Raw genomic sequence first — 24,333 nt, forward strand, 5'->3', positions numbered from 1 at the left:
TTGCATATCTTCTTGCATTGATATGTGCCGCAGTCTGAGTTATTTCATGCCGAAGCTCATCTAATGTCGCAATCGGTTTCGCGTAGACCCTGTCTTTGAGATAACCCCAATAAAAAAAGTCCAGGGGGTTTAGGTCGGGTGATCGGGGTGGCCATAAGATAGGACCAAGTCGCCCGATCCAACGCCCCGGGAACTCTTGGTCTAGGTATTGTCTCACAGGACTAGCGTAATGAGCTGGGCAACCATCATTTTGAAACCACATATTTTGAAGGTCACTTAAGGGGACGTCTTCTAGTAATTCTGGCAAATTATTTTGTAGAAAGTTCAAATAACTGTCCCCATCCAAGTTTCCTTGTAATTCAAAAGGCCCAATCACTTTTCCATTTAATATTCCCGTCCATAAATTAACCTTAAATTGATATTGGGATTTCTCTTGTCTCATCACATGTGGATTCTCATTGCTCCAGCTGTGTAGGTTGTGAAGATTTAAATAACCATCTTTCTTGCAGGTTGATTCATCCGACCATAATATTTTTCCCACGAACTGAGGGTCTTCCCGGTGCTTTTGAAGCATCACACGACAAAATGCGATTCGCAGTGGATAGTCCCGAGGTAGCAATGTTTGCACACGTCTGTAATGATAAGGGTGCAATCGGTGACGTTTTAAAATTCGATGTGCTGTACTTTTTGGGATTCCCGTAGTTGCTTCTATGGCACGTACTGAGGTAGTTGAATCAATGTTTATTTCATTGAGAACTTCTTCATCACATTCCGATCTAGGTCTTCCAGCGTTTCTTCTAGCTGAAGGCAAACGACCCTCCGAAAACGCTTGATGCACATTAATAAATACTCGATAATCAGGATATCTTTGAGCGTTCGGGTACCTTTCTCGATACAGTCTGCTCGCAGCGTTAGCATTACACCGACATTCGCCATAAATGAGGTGCATGTTAGCGTATTCTACCGACGTGTATGGTAGCGGCATGATAACGCGTAACAGCCCAAAATACGGCAAAAGTCCAAATCACAAAACAATGTCACAGTCCAAAATAATGCCAGGTCAGTTCAGTTCACAGATCACTTAAATTCAGTCCAAAATGTAAAGCCAAAAGTCGTTAGTACGAGAGCTACGTCAATTGAATACGGATATGCGCAAGCAATACGGAGGAGCAGAGCGTACTGACTTGCTGAGAACTGTAATATAGGTTATCTGTATGCGTTTTATTATCTGTGAACCCACCTGTCGACTTGCAGAGAATAAATGGCTAACCCACCGAACGACGTGTCTTATTCCGAAATACCACAGTGGCGACGAGAATGGCATAAATTGGACAAGGAAAATAAAAAAACGCGTGTCAGCGTGACCGGAGGAGTGCGAATAAGAAAGGAAAAAACAAAAAAGTGATCAAGATGTCGATCGGTAAAATAAAAGAATTTGACGTGAAGTCCGGCACGTGGTCAGTATATGTGGAACGGTTGGACATGTACTTTAAAGTAAATAATATTGACGATGCCACAAAATTACCAACATTAATAGCAGTAATGGGAGATGAGGCGTATGAACTATTAAGTGACCTGGCTAGTCCTAAAAAACCGGCGGATTTGACGTATCTCAAAGTGGTGGAGTTATTGCATCAACATTTGGAGCCAACGCCATCAGTGCTAGCGGAACGGTATCGGTTTCGACAACGAAGGCAGGCCAACGAGGAAAACGTGGCCATGTACGTAGCCGAGCTCAAGAAACTCGCAAGATATTGTAAATTCAAAGACAATTTAAACGAAAATTTACGGGACCAATTCGTGTGCGGGTTACGAAGCGAGGTCATTCGTCAACGGTTATTCGCGGAAGCCGACTCAGTCACTTATACGGATGCGGTTAGGGTGGCGACATCGCTGGAAGCGGCGGAGCGGGATGCAGCTGCTGTGGATGGGCGCGGCAGCGTCGGGGCGAGCACCTTCGCGGCTGCGGCGGGGCCTGACGTTTCTAGAAACACAGTATCGCGGCGTAGTTCGGAGATAGTGGATTTAAGGGGAGATTTACATCGCATGCAACTCGGGGGTTGTACGGCATGCGGGGACTACAGACATACGAAAATGGAATGCCGATTTTCAAAGTACCAGTGTAGTAAATGTAAAACAGTGGGACATTTGCGTCGAATGTGTCAGGAAAATGGCGATAGCGTAAAACAACGAGACCGCGCTCAAGCACGGAAAGATGGCGGCGGGGCAGGCATGACGCGGCGGGGCGCCAGAGTGAGTGTTGGGGGTTACCGTGGCGCTAGCCGGGGCACGGGGCGGTCCTGGCACGCGCGATCGGGAGCCTATCAACCGACAATGCACGTTTTCGAGACGCAAGGGGAGGAACAAGCGGAAGAAGTTATTTTGGAAGAAGAACCAATTTATCAAATGTCGTTAAGTCAATATAGGCCGGTGAGCATGAGTATTTTAGTGAACAATGTGTTATTAACAATGGAAATTGATACCGGGTCTCCCTTATCATGTATCTCTAGTAGAACTTATAATGAATGTTTTTCTGATGTACCAATATTGCCATGTAATCTGGCGGTGAAATTTTATAATGGTAGTAAAGTTCAACCCGAGGGGTATCTAGAAGTAACTGTTACTTACAAAAGCCAAAAAAAGAAATTAGATTTATATGTGTTTAAAACGGGGAGCGCTACACTTTTAGGAAGACAGTGGTTGTCAGAATTAAAAATTAGTGTACCCCCCATAGCCACAATCAATAATGCAAATTGTATAGAGGAGGATTTCACAGTTCAACAAAAAAATAATATTGTATGTAATATTTATTCTAGGTACAATAAGTTGTTTGATGGCGGATTGGGGTGTTTCACGGGCGGTCGGGCCACACTGCATCTACGCGAGGGAGCTGTGCCGGTATTCTGTCGCGCGCGGCCGCTGCCATACGCGCTGCGCACGCGTGTCGACGCTGAGCTCGAGGCCATGCTGCGCGCGGGCATCATCGAGCCTGTTGACACCTCCGACTGGGCCACACCACTGGTAATTGTACACAAGCCGGATGGCGCTTTACGTTTATGTGCTGACTATAAGGTTACATTAAATCGTATGTTAAGAGTTGATAAGTATCCTGTGCCAAAAATAGACGACCTGTTTTCTAGGCTAAGGGGTAGTAAATATTTTACGAAATTAGATTTATCTCAGGCGTATAATCAAATTTTATTAGACGAATCCAAGGATTTTACAGTCATCAACACTCATAAAGGCCTTTTCAGATATAATAGATTAGTGTATGGACTCGCGTCAAGTCCAGGAATTTTCCAAAGAATAATGACACAGCTTTTTGATAAGATACCCAATGTGACAGTATTTTTAGATGATATTTTGATCACTGGAAAAACAATAAGGGGACATATAGATACTATAAATAAAGTTCTTAAAATATTGCAAGAAAATGGGTTAAAAATAAAAAGGGAAAAGTGTGACTTTTTGAGTAAAGAAGCTAAATATTTAGGATTTATAATTAGCAGGGAGGGGGTAAGGGTAGATCCAGATAAAATTAAACCCATAATTAAATTGACTTCTCCAACTAACGTATCGGAACTAAAATCGTTTTTAGGTATGGTGAACTTTTATGGAAAATTCATAAGAAATTTAAGTTTCTATTTATCACCATTATACGAACTATTGAAAAAGGGTAAACATTGGGCATGGAGCACTACTCATTCGCTAGCATTTAAGAAAATAAAACAATTATTAATTAGTTCAGAAATATTATCGCACTATGATGAGTCACGGCCCGTGGTAGTGACGTGCGACGCGAGCTCGCGCGGCGTCGGCGCGGTGCTGGCGCAGAGCACGCCCGAGGGCCTTGAGTGTCCCATAGCGTACGCGTCAAGAACACTTACCGCCGCGGAATATCATTATAGCCAAATACATAAGGAGGCTTTAGCTATAGTCTTCGCAGTGAAGAAATTTCACCAATATTTGTATGGCAGACCATTTGTTTTAAGAACAGATCATAAACCCTTAGTTAGTATATTTGGAGCAGAGTTAGGAATTCCGAGCATGACAGCTAGCAGGTTGCAGAGATGGGCGTTAATATTATCAGCTTATGATTTCAAAATTGAATACGTGAATACACATTCAAACACTGCTGACGCTTTGTCTCGATTAGTAGAAAGTTATAAAGCTATTAGTGAAACAGACAGAGAGGAAGTTCCGGAACAAACGTACCTGCATTTTGCGTCGGATGCTTTGTTACTTAAACATGAAGATATTCGAAAAGAGACAAAAAAAGACCCAATATTAATGCGTGTATTGAGCTATGTTAGGGATGGTTGGCCTAAGGAAGTGGAGATGAGGGAACTTAAACCTTATTCGAATAGACGTAATGAAATATATACAGAGTTAGGTTGTCTTATGGGGGGACATAGGTTAATAGTGCCAAAAGCGTGTCAGGACAGGGTCTTGAGGGAGCTACATGACACGCATATGGGTATAATTAAGACCAAATGTATAGCTAGAAGCTATGTATGGTGGCCGGGGATTGATGAAATGTTAGAAAGTCAATGTCGAAATTGCACAATCTGCGCAGAAATGGGCGAAGCGCCGGTACACCACACACCGCAGCCGTGGGACTGGCCTTCTCGTCCATGGACCAGATTACATGTCGATTTCTTAGGGCCTATACAGGGACACAAGTATTTAATAATGGTCGATGCAACCTCAAAGTGGATTGAAGCATGTTCGGTCGTTTCGACTACGGCCAAAGCAATAATAGGTAAAATTAGAGAAATTTGGTCACGTTTTGGTATACCAAAACAATTAGTCTCGGATAACGGACCTCCTTTTAGTAGCGAAGAATTTAATTCATTTTTAGAATATAACGGAGTAGAACATGTATATTCCGCACCATATCATCCAGCTTCCAATGGTCTGGCGGAAAATGCGGTGAAACAGTGCAAAAGAGTGATAAAAAAAGCTATTATCCAAAAAATAGATGTAGAACTAGCCCTTCAACGGTTTTTACTAGTGTATAGAACCACTGAACATAGCACAACGAAAGAAAGTCCGTCACAGATATTACAAGGCAGGACATTAAGAACTCGGTTAGACCGGTTGAAACCGGCGCGCGACAAGCAAGTGAGGGACGCGCAGCGCCGCCAGCAACACGGTGCAGGCGGCACGCAGCGCGAGTTTGCGCCCCAGGACGGGGTTTGGTGCCGGGTGTACCAAGGATTAAGGAAATGGGCAAGTGGTACGGTAATTGAGCGTCTGAGTACTACAGATTATAGAATAAGGTTATTAGATGGCACAGAGATACATAGGCATATTGATCAGCTAAAAGGTAAAGAAAATCCATTACGACCGACACCGTCGTTACCGACAGATAACGAAATGGTCAGCACGAACGTAACGCCCAAGAACACTAACCAGTCGGTAGGTAATGCCTTGGTTTTTCCGACAATACCAGTGGCGATCACACCCGTCGAGGGGTGCTCGGGTGGGGGTGTCGAAGGTTCAGGAAAGGGTAGGATGAAGAGTGTTGAGACCCGTATGGAACCGACGTTGGTAACGGAATCGTCAGAGTCCAACAGTGTGGCGTCGGCCGTCAGTGAAACGCGTCCCATTAGGAATAGGAGACTACCCCAAAGATATCAGCTGTAATGGGTTCGTAGATTAAGGGCTTACTAGTTTTAAGTTTGTAAACGAATAATTAAGGCAGTAGTCAGTAAGGAAATAAAACATAAGTACTAGGGATGTATGATAATTTTAAGTTAGTAAATAAGGGTGGAGGTGTAATATAGGTTATCTGTATGCGTTTTATTATCTGTGAACCCACCTGTCGACTTGCAGAGAATAAATGGCTAACCCACCGAACGACGTGTCTTATTCCGAAATACCACAAGAACATGATCTCTCTACTTGAATTATTGTCATACAACAATATACCTATCTATCCCTCTCTACCTTACACATCTCGCTATCTCTCTCTCTCTCTCTAAATTTTGAATGTTATCGTACATTCCATTAAAATTCTAGGAATTTGCAACATCTGGCTAATTTTGTACAAAAAGTAAAAGTGATTTCTACGAATAAGAACAATTGAGAAATTTGGGTATTGTTTACAAATGGTAGACATATTTTTTTTTTGTGGCCAGTTATTTTGGAGTATTATACCTTTTTAGAATCTTGATTAGTTGCGCCAATTTTAAAAACAACTTGCCATAGTGGTGTCCATACTTTTTTTTTACAAGACCATGAGTCAAAGTACACTAAGAGTAAAAATATTTCATAATTTTAGGGAAAAAAATGATTTTGAACGTTTTTTGTGTAAAAACTGCGGGCAATTTGGTGTTTTTAAGAGTTGTGGTGTATAATAGCACTATTTAGGTATAAGATAAAAAAAAATCTTAAGCATATTTGAGAAATTGTCATCGTGGTCGCTCAAAATATCATGATGGGTGTAAAATTTCAAAGGAATTCTGAATTTTTCTTGTAACTAAAAAAAAAAACTAGTTATATTTTTTTTATTATTTTTCCTTATGTACTCATGAGCAGGTCTACCTTTTGGCGCCGGCTTATCGTTGAATTTTGGGACACGTTGTATATATCGGGTATACATATCGAAAACGATCTAACCAATTTGAATGAAATTTTATACTTAGGATTTACCATTATAAGTTCATTTAGTTAAGAACTCTGCCCAAGAAAACGAGAAATACCTAAAAAAATATTAAACAGCCAACCAAGTTCAGTCACAGAGATATTTTGAAAGTTATGTTTTTAATAAAATATTTATCTCCACACAAAATCATTATTTGTATGTACCATTAATGTTATATTAATCAATAATAAAACAACAGATCATATTGCAATAAAATATTTATTTGGAATATGCATGTTCCAGGCGGACAGCCAATGATGAATCGTCACAATCAGATGAATCTTCGTAACTGCTGTCGGATTCTGTTTCAGACTCATCATTTAATTCAATTATGAAGCTGTCTATTTGATTGTCCATACACCCATCTCTTTCAAAAAGCTTGTCTTCAATGTGGCGCACATGTTCGCATTGTTTTTGCCAATCTTCTGCAGTAATACTTTGAAACGCTTCTTTGGTTAAATTAACGATGTTATTCGCTTCTTGTCCTACGTTTTTATCTGCAACACGTCTTTTGGCGAGACTCCACATAAATTCAATGGCGTTTAGCTCACAGTGGTATGGCGGTAATCTGACCACTTTGTGACCATGAGCTTCAAGCATTTGATCAGCTTCATATAATGGAGCTTCTTTATGCTCTTTTATGATTTCATACAGTTGAGCTTTAACCATGGTAGGCAGATAAGATAAGCCCTTATTTGTGATCCAGTTTTGCATTTCTACTTTAGTGGAGCTTAATGTTGGTGCCTTGTTTAACTTTACGGTGTGATAAGGAGCGTTATCCATAACTACTAAGCTATTAGTCGGCAAGTTAGGAATAAGTTTTTCCTGAAGCCATTTCATAAAGTTAGTTTTATTCGTGTCATCATGGCAGTCACCCGATTTCGACTGTGATTTAAATATTAACATAGCATTAGGTATAAAACCCATTTCACCACCCGCATGAACAATAATCCATCGTGCACCAGCAGAATCGTTTTTGTGGACGCCTTCTTCATTTTCTATTTGCCAGCATTTATTTACTGTGTAGGACGCGTGAATAAAGTCTCGTCTTGGAACACAACAAGCCTGCCTTCATCGCGATTTTGCTTCAAAATAGTTAGGTACTTGTATCGCCAGGCCACAACATCAGGCCTTTCCATCAGTAGCTTCCTTTTTGACCCACATTTTTTAAAACGGAATCCAATTTGACGGATAATTTTCCACAATGTAGTACGCCCTCCACGAAAATTTATGTCAATCTTCAACTCTGCTAAGAGTTTTCCCAAAGTCGGTACCTCCTTTCTGACGGTATACATTTGATGTATTTTATTTCGGATTGCACACAAATCAAAATCATCCAATTTAATTTTTTTTTCCTGTGTTCGTTTCTTTCTCGGCGTGGAAATTTTTTGAGATGTGGAAGCAGCTACTTCACCTTCTTTGGTAATGGTGCTTACGGTTTTTTCAGATATACCTGAAATGACAAACAACTTTAATTTATTGATAGCCTAAATACATCGTTATTAATTTATTCATATGGCAACTTACACTATTTGACAATCATTACTGTATGAATGAATAACTCATATAGGTATTATATTTAAAACTCAAATAGAAACGACATCAAAATTAACAATACCTAAATTAATAGCAACAGAATCCAAAAAAATCGACATGGTCTTAAATAATAACAATAATCAAACTTCACAGAATAATCGTTACCCTCGTGTACGTAATTTCACAAAAATACCTTGACAATGCTAATATATGTTCTAAATATGGTGCTTACGGCATGACATTATAATTTCCAGTTAAATTGGGTAAAATGTTAAAGACGGGTAACCCTTTTTTACACACCTGTAATGGCGGCTACTCGTTGACGAACATTGCCAAATGGAATTAAAGGAGCATTATTGTCCTTTTCTCTCTCACAAAAATCACGCACTGCTAATACAATCTTTCTTCCGCTGCTTTGAATCTGTTCGCTGCTCACACCGCCATCTAGTGACGCAACGCGATCGATAAATGCGCGCGAACGGTTCGCGAATGAACATTATTTTATACTATATTTTTTTTTATTATTATCTGTGTATTTTTTTCTTGTCCCTGTTCTGTTGGAGTAAAGGAGAGTGGCAGACGTGAATTATCGTTTTTATTTTAAAAATGTCCTGACACCCCCAACATAATGGTCCATCCGAGCCAAATTAAGAACAGCTGAAGAGTCCTAATATAATTGAGGTGAAGTCCGAGTATCCGTCGCATTATTACGGATTCAAGAAATTCACCCGCCATTACATGTGCTAGCGTGCACCTACAACGGGAGTTCGAGTCAGCGGGTGCCGAGTACCTACAATAAGACTTCGAGGTCTTCGAGTCATCGAGCACCTACATCGAGAGTTCGAGTCATCCAGTACCTACATCGAGACTTCGAGCCATCGAGTACCTACAACGAGGGTTCGAGTCGTCGAGTACCTACAACAAGAATTCGAGTCAGCGAGTGGATTGGAGCGGCAGGGCTGATTTCCTACCAGGTTTCCCTATCCCTTTTCTCGGTCTGTGTTTAATATTTGTGCTGTGTTCCTAGTTGTGGAGCGGCGGTGCTCAGCCGGTGTCGTGAAATCCCGATGCCGATGTGTGGTTGGTAATCTCGCGGGTCTCTGCGGGTTGCACGTGGCGCGAGTCTTCACACGGGAAGATTTACAGTGAGTACTCTTGTTTTCCTATTTTTTCCTCGAAATGAGTGAAGCTAAGATGGCGGATCTTGTGAAAAAAAGAGCAGTAGTAAAAGGCCGTTTAACATTATTTGAAAATTATATTAAAAGATGTGAATGCCCGCTAAGTGACCAACAAACATTAGAGTTGCAGTTACGCGTTGATAACAGTTCCAATTTATTAGAATCTTACAGCGACTTGCAAAGTTTAATCGAGGAAAACGCGGACGAGCTCGACCTTCCAAAACATTTGGAAGATCGAGAACGTTTCGAAGAGCAGTATTTTAAAACCGTTGCGTGCGCTAGGCTCCTGTTGCAGAAGGAGGTAGATTACGATAAGGTAGTTACTAAAACCAAAATGCGGGTTAAATTACCGGATATTAAAATACCTACTTTTGACGGATCGTACGATCGTTGGTTGGAATTTAAAAATTTATTTTAGTATGATCCACGAACGCGAGGATTTAGACAACATACAAAAATTCCATTATTTAAGATCATCGTTGTCGAATAGTGCGTCGCAAGTTATTAGTGCATTGGAATTTACGGCGAGCAATTACACTCACGCTTGGGAGCTGCTAGAGAATCGTTACAACAATCTACGTCTATTGCAACATAACCACGTCAAGTCCTTATATTCGATTCCTTCTTTACATAAAGAATCGGCTTCACAATTAAGAAAACTTATAGACACTGTGTTAAGAAACCTATGTGCGCTTTCTTCACTTGGGGAACAAACTCATGCGTGGGACACGTTAGTTATTTACCGAGTTGTTTCGAAGTTAGATCCCATTACCGAACGTGAGTGGGAACACTATCAGGGTACACTATATAATACTAACAGCAAGCCGTCATTTGTGAAGTTAGATGATTTACTTAAGTTTCTCAAGGATAGGGCGGATATGTTAGATATTATTAAAGTAAGCCACACCAAACATTCACACGACAATAAAAGTAGTGAACAAACACAATTAATACATAACAAAAAACCATCTACTCATAGTTACGTCGCTACGAGTGCCGGTGATAATAATAATAACAATACGAAAACGAGTAAACGCCGTCCGCGCGTATGTGTTATGTGCAAAGGTAATCATTCGTTGTATACGTGTTCTAAGTTTATTAATTTACCTATTCAAGATAGGATTAATTTTGTTAACACAACAAATATTTGTAAGAATTGTTTACGTTCTAGTCATACGGTACACGATTGTACATTCGGTCCGTGTAGGCTATGTCATCTTGAAAAGCATAATAGTCTTATTCATATCGATAGCGGAGACAACTTAAGCGTGGCAGGTGCGAGTAAGACACAGTCGCAGTCGGTAACTAGTGACGTATCTAATGTCTCGACGTCATTACACTCGTCAGCTGATATTACTGACTCGCTTTGTAAACAAACGCTATATTCTTTTGTACCTACGGTTCTGTTATCCACAGCGTTAGTGGATATTGCAGATAATAAAAATCAGTTTCACACGGCACGCGTGCTCCTTGATAATGGTAGCCAACAGTGTTTTATTAGAAAATCATTATGCGATAAGCTAAATGTACCTTTATTACAGTCCACTTGTCAAGTTACCGGTGTGGGTCATTCAATCGCGAGGTCAACCCACACTTGTAAAATATTATTACGTTCGAAGGTTAAGCATTATAGTACTAATATTAAATGTTTAGTGTTACCGTGTATTACAAATAGGTTACCGGCATTTAACATAAATGTAAAAAATATTAATATCCCAGACAATCTTCAACTAGCTGACCCGAGCTTTCATTCGCCGTCGGATATTGATATTCTGATAGGTGCGGATAAGTTCTGGGATTTGTTGAGTGATGGTCAAATAAGGTTAAAAAATGGACCTTATTTGCAAAATACGAAGCTAGGGTGGATAATGTCTGGGCCCTTGTATGATAGTAATAATGGTCTGCGCATTAATCAGATTCATTGTAATTTCTCGCAAACATTAGATGTACAATTAAAACAATTTTGGGAACTCGAAGAGATTACTAACGTTGGGAATATCCTTATTGCCGACGAGCAAATGTGCGAGAATATTTTCGTTGAAACGACAACACGTACTCAAGAGGGTAAATTCTCAGTGCGGATCCCTTTTAAGGAATCGCCTACGGTTCTTGGGGAGAGTTATACTGGGGCTGAAAAACGCTTGTTGTCGCTTGAACGGAAGTTTAATCGTATGCCGGAATTTAGGGAAAAATATATTAACTTCATGAATGAATACGAAAGTCTCGGTCACATGACACGCATAGATACCTACGGGTCACCTCACTATTTCCTACCACACCACGGTGTATTAAATGAAAATAGCAGTACTACAAAATTGCGCACGGTGTTCGATGCCAGCGCAGTGACGTCTACAGGCAAGTCATTAAATAATATACAATTGATTGGGCCGCCGCTTCAGAACGACATTTTTTCCATATTAGTACGTTTTAGGCAGTATAAATATGTAGCATGTGCCGATGTGGAAAAAATGTACCGTCAAATCTTAATCCAACCAGATCAACGGGAATTACAGTTAATTTTGTGGCGTAAAAATACATCGGACCCAATAGGTATATATCGCCTTAACACCGTGACGTACGGCACGGCATCAGCGCCTTATCTTAGTATGCGGTGTCTGAATCAACTTGCGAGTGAATGTGAGGATGAACAGGTAGCTACTGTGATTAGAGAGGATTTCTACGTAGATGATGTCTTAATAGGTAATGATGATTTAAATAGTTTATCAAACATGTGCGATAAGGTCACTGACACATTGAACGCAGCGTGTCTTCCATTACGTAAATGGATATTTAATCTGGACATTACTGCACATGATATATCAAAAAGATTGGCATTAGGTGATCAGTGTCAAAATAAAACTTTAGGTATGGGGTGGTTCAATAAAAGGGATGAACTACATTTTACATCACGGGTAATTAATAATGTGAACCCATTAACTAAACGTACTATGTTATCAGTTATAGCGCAAGTGTATGACCCATTAGGTATTTTAGCACCGGCAATAATAATAGCAAAAATGGTTATGCAAAAGTTATGGTTGTGTAAAATAAATTGGGACGAATCGGTTCCTAATGATGTAGTGTTGTCATGGGATAAATTTATTAGTACGTTACAGTGTTTACACACGTTACGTATTCCTCGTTATGTTTTGAGTTCTCACACACAATACATAGAATTACATATTTTTAGTGACGCATCGCAGTGTTCATACGGCGCATGTGCTTACGTGCGAACATACTCCGATAACTCACCTGTTACAAGTAAGTTACTCTGTGCCAAAAGTAAGGTCGCGCCATTAAAACCGACTAGTATACCGCGACTAGAATTATGCGGGGCGTTAATCGGTGCACGGTTATATAGAAAAATAATTAATTCACTACGGTTGACCTTTTATAAAACTTTCTTCTGGACAGATTCAACGATTGTCCTTGGGTGGCTTCGAATGTCACCTCATTCGTTGAAAACCTTCGTTCAGAATAGAATAGTAGAAATAAATGAACTTACCAGTAATGCTATCTGGTCGCATGTAGGTACTAAACATAATCCAGCAGATTTAGTCTCACGCGGTCTCAGCCTGGACTCGCTAAGTGACTGCAGTCTATGGTGGAACGGGCCACAGTTCTTGCAGGATCATGAGTTGATGAGGTCACAGCAAGGTATAACACCGTACTGTGACTACGCCACTAATTTACCAGACTTAAAAATAGACACTACAGCTTTAGTATGTGACGTCCCAAAAAATAGCGACGTAGTTATAAATTTTGACCGGTTTTCGTCGTATAATCGCATGAGGCGTACAGGGGCATACGTATTGCGTTTCGTTCACAATACACGCACACGGCGACACGATCGCATGGTAGGGCCGTTATCTGTGGATGAGTTGTGTGCATCAACACAAATGTTAACACGACTCGCACAACGCGAATCATTCCCTAAAGAATATATAAAATTAAAAGGTAACCTACCATTACATACTACCAGTGCAATTTCTAGTCTTAATGTATTTTTAGATAGTTATGATATTATAAGAGTAGGTGGACGCTTAACTAATTCGCCTATCTTCGAGTATGATAAAAAGCACCCGGTTTTCTATGCAGTAAGCACCGTTTAACTTTATTATTGTTCCAGCATTTCCATTACGAACTTCTCCATGCTGGTCCCCAACTGCTATTAGCTACTATGCGTGAGAGTTGGTGGCCATTAGGGGGGAGAAATCTGGCCAGAAAGGTAGTCCATCAGTGTGTTCGCTGCACGCGACTAAGGGGGAAGACCGTTACCCCAATCATGGGCAACCTGCCTTCAGAGCGGTTGGAACCGGGTTTTCCTTTTATTCGCTGTGGGGTGGACTACGCTGGACCCGTCTCGGTGCTAAACCGCAAAGGTAGGGGGGCTAAGCTAGAAAAGGGGTATATATGCCTATTTGTCTGCTTTATAACACGAGCTATTCATCTCGAATTAGTCACTACTCTTTCTGCACATGAGTACCTATTAGCACTTAAAAGATTTATATCACGTCGTGGTAAGCCGGCTCAAGTTTTTTCGGATAACGGAACCAATTTTATAGGAGCCATGAAAGAGGTTAAGTTAATGTTTAACGAGCATTCACATCAAATTATAGATAACTTGTGTAATGATAATATTGAGTTCAAATTTATACCACCTTATGCTCCTCATTTCGGGGGATTGTGGGAGGCAGGAGTTAAGTCCTGTAAACATCATCTTAGGCGCGTTATGGGTACCGCTAATCTAACGTACGAGGAATTCAGCACGGTGTTGTCACAGATCGAAGCCGTCCTGAATTCCCGTCCGATGTGTCCTTTATCTTCTGATCCACATGACCTTCTTCCACTGACTCCGGCGCACTTCCTCATCGGCCGGTCGCTCCTGACACCAGCCTGCAGAGACATGACGGACGAGCCAACAAATCGCCTGACGCGGTTCCAGAGGGTTGAACAAATTAGACAGCAATTTTGGAAGCGGTGGTCGACAGACTACATTTCAGAGCTTCAGATAAGGACCAAGTGGAAGACACACAACCAGGACTTAGCTTTGAACACCCTTGTCGTTATTAAGGAGGACCACTTACCACCTCTGAAATGGCGCATGGGCAGAATTGTAAAGGTGTTCACAGGAAAAGACGGTGTGAGCCGAGTTGCTGAACTCCGAACTGCGACGGGCAATGTACAGCGAGCGTTCTCCAAAATTTGCCCACTTCCGGTGCCATCGACGACGACCAGTGGCATCCAGGATGACAGCGGGTGCGTCGCCAACAGCGATGCAGTTAGTTTTGAAACCTGAGGATTCCAAGGCGGCCGGCATGTTCGCTGCTCACACCGCCATCTAGTGACGCAACGCGATCGATAAATGCGCGCGAACGGTTCGCGAATGAACATTATTTTATACTCTATTTTTTTTTATTATTATCTGTGTATTTTTTTCTTGTCCCTGTTCTGTTGGAGTAAAGGAGAGTGGCAGACGTGAATTATCGTTTTTATTTTAAAAATGTCCTGACACCCCCAACAGAATCCTTTTCGGCATTTTATCAAATTAAATATCACAACTGTTAAAGAAAAACGCTAGAAGCTCTTCAAGACGAGTCGAAAGTTATACCAACACTCAGAAAACATCTGTCAGAGGTAAAATAACTGTGAATGAACTGTATTTGCATCAGGATTGACGTTCCTGTAGTTGATGACTCTGATCCTACCAAAAAAGTTTTCTAGAGGATCCTGATTAACATTTTTAGGATAAAAATATTTTATCTCATATTTCTCGAACAACAGTTTAGACAACCTTTCAAAACTTTCTACAGTTGTAACCCATCTATTAGGAAAAGGAACTCGAACCTTATAGATTTTGTTATTTTTGCGAGCTTTCTTGCTATTTTCGTCGATAAATTGCATTTTTTTCACTATTTGTTTGGCTTCTATCCAAAAATTGAAAATTTGATATGTGTTCGGCTTTATAGATCCACGCAGTTTGCCCCGGACGGTTCGGCTTCCTCGAGAACCGTTCACGCTATCAAATAGCTGGTCAATAAACTCCACAGCTTCGCTTGTTGTGACCATTGCCTTACTGACATTTTGACCCGAGACTGTAGTTTCTGAAATATCACATAATTAAATAAGTATTAATTCACAGGTAGTATAAAACAAAGTTGCTTCCCGCTGTCTGTCTCTATGTATGCTTAGATAATTAAAACTACGCAACGGATTTTGATGCGTTTTTTGTTAATAGACAGGTACAAGTACCTAATTTAAGAGGAAGGTTTATATGTAAAATAAACGCTGGCAAAAACTAGTAACACAAATAAAATATAAACAAAAATAACAACTTCCGTTTCTATTTTATCAGACTCTTAAGAAAGCTTTCGTTTGAATTTAATGTCTTATTACTCATAAAGGCTAAATTGTAAATTATGATTAAGAACCTAATTCTTAAATAAGTATCTACATAGTGTGAATTCATGGTGTTTATTTTGTTGGAGACTGTAAATAAATAAAAAAACGTAAAGTGAGTGAGTGATTAGGAGGATAATTTAAGCAGTTTTAGATACTTAATGCATATCGATAATAGAGTAAATACTTACTGAACAATGCAGTGTATTTAACCCTTAACTTGGCAAATAGCAACGTGCGTGTTGGTTTGGTATTCTGGTAAAGTACAAAACTTCAAATTAACCAGTTATTTACCTTAAAATGGCTTTAGGGGGCCTTAAATACACCGTAAAAAATATTTTTCATATTATTCATTTGTTACTTTATAAAATATTAATAAAAGGGCACATAAACAATTTCGCTCGAATGAGTGATTACTGTTATAAATAATAAATACTCCACAACATTCACACAACGCCATCTAGTCTCAGACTAAGCAGAGCTTGTATTATGAGTACTAGATAACTGATAAACATACTTACATATTTCTAAATACATACATAATATAGTAATTAATTACACCCAGACACAAATTATCGTGCTCATTACACAAACATTTGTCCTGGGTGGGAATCGAATCCACGACCTCCGATATAGCAGACAGGGTCACTAACCACTAGACCAACAGGCCAGTCAAATTATGTTATTTGTCCCCTGCAAGGCACTTAGCCGCTTTTACCTAAAACAATGTAGTGCGGTAATAATATACAAAAATAACTATAAAACAATATTTTGTATCTATGAAAATAAGTAATTTATTAAAAGAAATGTCTAAACAATATTTCAACAAAACTTATAAATCTCAAATAAAAACAACACATAAATTGTTCGTAGAATTAAGTTTAAACTTATACAATTAAATTAATTATTTATCTAACTACCATACTTTACTAACTATCTAGCAGCCTCCTTATGAGATCAAAAATATAGAACGCAAAATATAACCATACTTACTAATTGAAAATCTATGAATTACAAAAAAAAGCATTTCGTACAAATTAACCAAAATATTATTGAGTGACCAAAACTAACATGTCATTTATGTAAATATTTATAACAAAACTAGCATAGTTATAAATATTTACTTAATGTAATAAATCTGCTCATTATTTTATTAGTTTCAGACACACACAAAAAAAATACCTATTGTGTTCCCTACTGTGAAAACTTACGAAACAATTTCGGTCCTTTTTTATGCACAATCACATTTCACATTTGGTACACATAAAAGTGGTTTTTCCCGAATTACATTTTCTACATCGACCTTTGGTTGTCACTATGGGATAATGATTGTGTCCATCTGTCCATCATATCGTAAGTCTTCAGCAGGCCACACCTTAATAGGGTTGATTATTATGTTTCTAGACGATGGCCCCGGAATATTTTGCAAATCCATTCCTAGTGGGGGTTCTTTCTTTGCTTGTAAGCCTTCAGCGATTTTTAATCTAATCTCTTTTAATCGTATGTATTTGTCATCAGTCATTAAGCATTCCACTGGTTGTTGCACTCGAGAGTTTGGGCAGCTACACTAACTTTATTTATTTTTATTTTTGTTGCGTAAACATGGTGCTCTGTCATTCTAGTGTGGTCTAGTTGGCAATCAGCATTAAATACTGTTTCAATATCTTTCCATGTAGCAACTTTGCATTTGAAGTGCATGTCTTTTGTGAGCAGATTGTTCCTAAGGCCCTTAAGTAAGTGTGGGGGATCAAACACTACACTTAACTGTTATCCTGACACCTCAATAGTTCCATCTGCAAACAAAAAAATATGGTGAGTTCAACAAGTTAATTTGATGCAAGTATTACAGATCAAAGCAAGCACACAGGTGAAATATAATATGTACTAACATAAAGATTAGATATTAGATATGTTGTTGGGTACTTTTAATCCCAGATATTTTCTAACTTCTACAGACAATGAGCATGCAAGAGTTATTTGTAAAGAGATTTTATCTACTCACCATTGCATTCCTTATTTAAAATCCTTTTGCGTGCAGTCTCCAATTTTATCATATTATGGCTGTTCTAAAAGTCGGGCCCTGGTCACATACAATAGCCAAAGGTATCAATTCTGACTCCGAAACTTTAGTGACCAATTCCTTTAAAATTCTTACAACTGTAGCAGCTGCAGTTGTTCTCTCACAAAAGTAGAAACATATAGGTTGTCTCCAGGTTGAGCACACTCCTTTTATCATGAACACTAAAACATGATCGCAAAACCTTAGTACTCTTTCATACCCGAAGTCTTTAAATCCTCTTATCTCATCTTGGGACTCAACATAAGTGAGATGAGGTGTCAGAGCAACCTCATCAAACAAAACAGAACACAGTTTTTTCTATATATAGAGGTACCTTATATAATATAGGTACTTACCTAATTTTTTTGTTCACATCTTTGCCGCTCTCGTCGAAATGAAGTCAACAATGACTCCATTTTCTTTTAGACGATTGAGACATCGCAATTAAGAATGTTAGCAATTTCTAGCCAGCAGTCACTTCTCTTCGCTTTCAATTTATATTAATTATTTGTTGGATCCCAAAGACACGACTTCTCTTTATACAAATCTATTAATAAAAACATATCGCCGTTACCCCATAGATTTTTCTCCATGATCTAAATGGCGGGAAATATCCAAGTAATTATCAAATTGGACGTCTATACGCTACGCTCTCTTGCTTCAACTGAGCATTCGTACGTTGGTCTTCGGCGACTGTCTAAACATTTATTTTTTCTAAACTACTAGTACTCGTATGGCAAAACAATACAAAAACTTTTTCGCAATATTTTGCAACGTCATATGAAAGTTAGTGACATATTTTAACTTTCCTCTATCAATGAATGTTGTGAAAGATGAAAATTTACAAACATCCACCGCATAATAATTATGATCACATTGGTAATCAATTTGAACAGAGCACCAATACAATTTTTTTTATACTTTATTTGTATATAAACAAATTCGGTTGCTCGCAAGTAATTTTTTGTAATTGTGTATTTTGCAATTGTGTAAAATAATATGTTGTGGTTTTACAAGTAGGTAAATACCTCGGTTGATAACCATCGTGCAAGCGTTGTTTGGAAAGGCATTGTTAATGGGGATGCAACATGTCGTTTTAACCGTCCCGTGGCTATCCCGCAGTTATACACCTCATAATTTAATATTTATTAAACAATATTCGAAACGTAGGTACATAAAATCAAGTCCTTAATAACAAGCACTCAAAATAACGTTTTGGCAATCTAATCAGTCCGTGAAGAAAAGCAATGGTCGTTACAATTATAGGTAAACGTTGAAAATCGCACTATTCAAACAAAAACGCAAGCGTAAATAATACACAGAGTAGGTACTTTTGTATAAATAATACAACGTGCGTAAAATGCCAACTATAAGTAATGACAGATCCGCTGTCATGATCACATAGCATTAAGTTTTGTTTAGCAATCACAAAGAAGTATAATTATTATGAAATAATATACGCGTATATGCCATAGGTAAAGGGTGCGTATCTACACTAAACCTAGTTTTACAGGAGGTTATAACGTCATAACTTTCTTAACCCTTAATAGGGTGGAGATAAAAATTATTGAAAAACCAGGTTTTCTGCTATTATTTATTCGTATAATAGGACACTTTTTTAACATTATTAATATTAATTAAAAATATGTAATCATAAGTTACGCGAAATTTGGTGGTAATCATTTTACCATTGCCTGTTTACGTTTATGTGTTGGTGGTAATTAATTGACCTTAGCCAGTTAAACTACTAGAAGCAGAGCTGCGACAGTCCATAACTTCTTCTTCATCTGGAGCAATGTGAAAGCTTTTGAAGCAAGGTGTGGTACATAAAGCTACTTTACAGACACCGCAAATGGTCCGTGATCGTTTTTGAGTATTTTTTGTGCTGCAAAATCGGCATCTAGTAAATTTACCTTGATCTTCTGGGTAGTGTGGCACAGAAGAGCGCCTGATTTCAGCGGGTACCCCGAAGGGAAATAATTGTCGAAAAATATTCAATAGGCGATGTTTTATGTGTGACGCGCATGTTTACAGTCAGCTGTCTATCAAACTTTGGTATGCTATGGTTTGGAATCTTATCTGACCAGTTACGAGCCACACAAATAGGCCTACTAGATGTTATGTCTGCGCTTACCGCCTCATTAGGCTGCGCTAAGTTAGACTGAGCTGAAGTTGAGCAACTTGGTTCAGAAAGAGCATCCATAACGACGTTTGAATCATAGTCAATTAGCGTACTTACTACCCTCACCGGTGTTTCAGTGACTGGTTCAAAGCTTTCCAGAAATTCTACAGAAACACGGGGTCCTGGAGGATCTTCAAAATTCTGCAATATTCTCGGCTCCAACTCAGGCTCTTCACCAAATATTCTTGAAAGACCTCGCGAAACTTCATCATCGTAATCCAGTACGCTATTGGCTAAAATTGGCTCCTCCGAGTCACTTTCGTCACTACTTTCAATATCGGAGAGATCATCTTCTAGAATACTGGCGATAATTTCAGACTCAGATAACTTCTTTTTGTTTGACATTCTCCTAAAATAACAAGTACGCGAACGAGTGAAGGTAATTATATTACCACCAAATACTACTACTGAACGGGTAATGGTAAGAGTTTTACCACCGAGTTTTGGATGATTGTACAATCAGCACAAGTTTCATTTCAAAAATTATTGTACGAGTCATGTAGGTCAATATAATAAATTATCCTAAACAGGATCACAAAATCACTTACCAGAATCTTTTTAATACAAAATTTCAATTTGTTGGCGCCAAACACCGTCGATTGTCAAAATATTATGATTTTTTTCTCTGAATGTTTGTATCTTGCAAACTTTGACAGTTAGCGTAGTTGCCAGTACTAATAAAAGTTTTATAGATGTTTTCGCATTAAAATTATATAATTTACGAAAGTGTACCATAAACGACCCTTGTTCTGTGGTCAAAAAGCTAAGGTGGTAAGCAATTGTCCTTTGCCCTATTAAGGGTATTAACGGCTACTGGGCTCATTTTTACACAGGGAGTATTAATTCATGTGTTATATGTATCGTTAACAATAAATTCATAATTATGTAAATGATTTAATCGCTACGACATTTACGCGGTTTTGATTTGACCACCAGCTTATAAAAATAGCTCCTAAATAATAAGTTCCGCGGTATTGAAATCTAATATGTAATAATTATTCAAAATAATATTTAATCAACAAAAAAAAATATGTCTTAAACTATCTTAAGAGAAGCCATATATCTAAGAAGAATGAAATATATTCAATGAAACCAAATCAAAACCAAAATTCTCTGAAATCTGTGAAGAAAATACAAACATTTATTATTTTAAGATAATATCAATTAACAAACTCTTGTTTTAATCAGTCTTTTCAGTTACGTTATAGAAATATTATTACACATTTAAACTTATAAAACAAAAAACAAAAAAAGCTTCTTCAAACAATATTAAACAAAGAGAGTAATTAACATCATGAGATTAGCAGAATCACAGTTTTAGTTTCATGACACAGAAATTAATCATTTTTATAAGGCAAGTTGTCATAGAATTCGTGACAATCAATGGGCATAACAATTTTTAATTGTTTTAAATGTTTTGCACTTTAAATGATATGTTTGTAACATTACCTTTACACGTTTTGGTTCTACAGTAGGAATAGAAGAGCTCACCCATATTTCTATCAATTTTGGAACTACGATGGCTTCGATTTCTTTATACGTTGGCTCCTTTTTAGTTTCTCTCTCATGTTTCAACTTGTGTATGGTCCACTCATAAAACTTCATCACATCTTCATAGCTTGGCAAAATGTTGTCTTTTAAATCACATAGATCACCAAACAAGGGACACTTCCAACTATTTCGCGTACGTTCCATTCTTACAATAATGGGCAAAAAAAATACTGCACTCTAGAACACAACGTGCGAATGTGTCGATGATACAACAAGCTTCTTGGCTATGCTCGCGTTGCCGTTCTTCGGACGGGGAAGGGCGCTCTTAAGTTTTTGTTCAGGCTTTACACTAAAAAAATACAACATGCCTCCTTATCTACACAATTCGTAATTGTATGTAAATAAATGACGATAAATAGTTATGGGACGTATCCAGGAGACTTGGATATACAGCTGTATTATATAATTTTTGAGCTCCTAGTACAAATTCAACTTAGGATTAATTATAATGTTCATATAGGAAGTTATTTGTGTGTATGTAAACGGTCACATATATACAGGGTGTGGCGTAAATAATGGATAACCCCGAAAGTGTCGACTGGCCAGATAGTCATCTATCATTTCCCCAACTTATATCAGATTATGCCCATGGATGACCAAATTATTGATATTTTTGATATTTTCAATAAAACTCGTACTTGCTTATACAAAATCAGCTGCCATTTCTACTATTGCTGACTATTTTTCGTTCTGTTTTTTTTATATCACTCCTACATATCTGTATCATCAGAACAGCATCACATTTTTTTAATACTATCTAAGATAACTTGGAAAAAAATAATTTTTCTCAATTTTTAATATTTTTTCTTAAGAATTATGGAATTTCGGGCCCGGGCAAAAAAAAATGTTCTACTCTGTGGTAGCCCATTATCTTTAAAACTTGCCCATTTAATGCAGATTCTAAAATGGTATAATAATCACCAGTATCTTAACAAAGCACCAAGTTATTGCTGTTCGAATCTAAAAAGAGAATTGTCATACAAAATTGATTTTTAAATTAAATTTTTTAACACTGCTGTAACTAATTTTAAACTCAAAGGGAATGCAATTTTCCTTAAAATTTGATCGTTATGGGTTGGTTGACACAATAAAATACATTAATATTTAATAACATTTATTGTAAAAATTTACACAAGATGTTCAAAATGGGCTCCTTCAGCTGCTATGCAAGCTCTACATCTTCTTATAAACGACCGTTTTAATCGATTCGCAAATCTTGCTGACGATATTTCGTCAGCAGCCGAACGTATGCTTTGTCGTAGCTGTTCAATTGAAGTTATTTCTTTTTTGTAAATCTTCTCCTTCAAGCAGCCCCAGTAAAAGAAATCGAGTGGGTTTAAATCTGGCGACCTAGGTGGCCATAGTATTGGCCCTAGACGTCCTATCCACCTCTCTGGATAGGTCTCGTTTAAATATTGCCGTACTCTTACCGCATAATGTGCGGGGCAACCGTCGTTTTGAAACCACATGTTTTCACATACTTCAGGGGGTACGTCCTCCAACAACACAGGCAAATTATTTTGCAAAAAATGCAAATAAGTTTCTCCAGTCAGGGTCGCTAGTAATTCAAATGGTCCAACAATTTGACCGTTTAGGATACCGGTCCATAAATTAATCTTAAACTGGTGTTGTGATCGATCTTGTCTTATTAATTTCGGATTTTCTAGTTGCCAGCTATGAAGATTATGTAGATTTAAATATCCATCTCTCTGGCACGAGGATTCGTCACTCCATAGTATTTTATTGAAAAAATCTGGTTCCTCTCTCATTCTTCTTAACATTGTTCTACAAAATGCTACCCGTAATGGATAATCTCTCGGAAGTAAGGTTTGGACTCGCTGAAAATGGTACGGGTATAATTCGTGCCGTTTTAATATGCGATGTACCGTCCTGGTTGACATGCCAGCACGACGAGATAACACACGAACTGATATGCTGGGATCTTCGTTCACTATGTTCAAAACTGCTTCATCGTTGCTGATACGCGGTCTTCCTTCACTCGCACCGCCCACACCGCTGCCAGGTATTCTGCCTTCAGAGTATGCATTGTGTACTCGAATGAAAACTCTGTAATCGGGGTGGCGATTGTTTGGATAACTCTCCCGATAAAGTGCAGCTGCTTGGTTAGCATTACCTCTACATTCACCATAAATGTAGTGCATTCACCATAAATGCATTGGCATATTCTAACGGTGTGTAACGTTGAGGCATTGTCGCCGAGCGCCAAGTCGTCAGTAACAATATCACAGGTTAAAACTGTCTAAATCACTGAGCAAATCACAGTCCAGATGGAAACAGCAATGTCGTCGAGATCACTCAAAAAACAAGTCCAATACACGGGCAAAACGGAGTCCAGTAAGAAAAGCAGTAAGTCACAAATAAACAATAATAACAGCGAGGAACGAGATACGGGTGCGTGCGTCTAAGTCCGAGAATGTTAGTGCACTGAAGGTCGCATTTGCATAAAATCATAGACCGTCTCTTTCTTTCTTACAAAAAAATGTAATCTGTCCACTAGCATTGTAATAATAACTCTTTTGTTTATTGAATACGACTAGGATTCCAGGTAGTCGTCCATTAAAAAATAGGTATTTGGGTTGGGTGCGGTGAGTTTTTTATTACCTGAATCGAGTTTTTGCACTTCCATAACGCCCATAACATGATTTTAGATAATGACATTACTGTTTTTTGTAAGTAATAACAGAAGCAAGAGAATAATTTTAATATCGTTATTTTCAAAATTAAGACCCATGTAGATTCAAAACACTATAATATGGTG

The 24,333-nt window shown here is 38.4% G+C and overlaps 1 protein-coding gene and 1 pseudogene across 2 annotated transcripts; one reads left to right on the forward strand and one right to left on the reverse strand.

Annotated features, from left to right (window-relative positions):
* Positions 1–1,200: 1,200 nt before the first annotated feature.
* On the forward strand, positions 1,201–5,862 carry LOC113491805 (uncharacterized protein K02A2.6-like). Of its 2 annotated transcripts, none has more exons than XM_026868971.1 (2): positions 1,201–2,430; positions 2,817–2,905. In XM_026868971.1, exons 1-2 carry the CDS (start codon positions 1,411–1,413, stop codon positions 2,823–2,825), a joined length of 1,029 nt encoding a protein of 342 aa, XP_026724772.1. In that variant the 5' UTR covers positions 1,201–1,410; the 3' UTR covers positions 2,826–2,905. The 2 variants fall into 2 exon arrangements, with proteins under 2 accessions (XP_026724772.1, XP_026724771.1); XM_026868970.1 differs by having other exon boundaries at positions 2,353–2,430; positions 2,817–5,862.
* Positions 5,863–6,808: 946 nt separating this feature from the next.
* Positions 6,809–16,251, reverse strand: LOC113491806 (annotated as a pseudogene).
* Between the last annotated feature and the right edge of the window lie 8,082 nt (positions 16,252–24,333).

This window comes from Trichoplusia ni, chromosome 3 (assembly GCF_003590095.1).
Source record: "Trichoplusia ni isolate ovarian cell line Hi5 chromosome 3, tn1, whole genome shotgun sequence".
Classification (NCBI taxonomy): domain Eukaryota; kingdom Metazoa; phylum Arthropoda; class Insecta; order Lepidoptera; family Noctuidae; genus Trichoplusia; species Trichoplusia ni.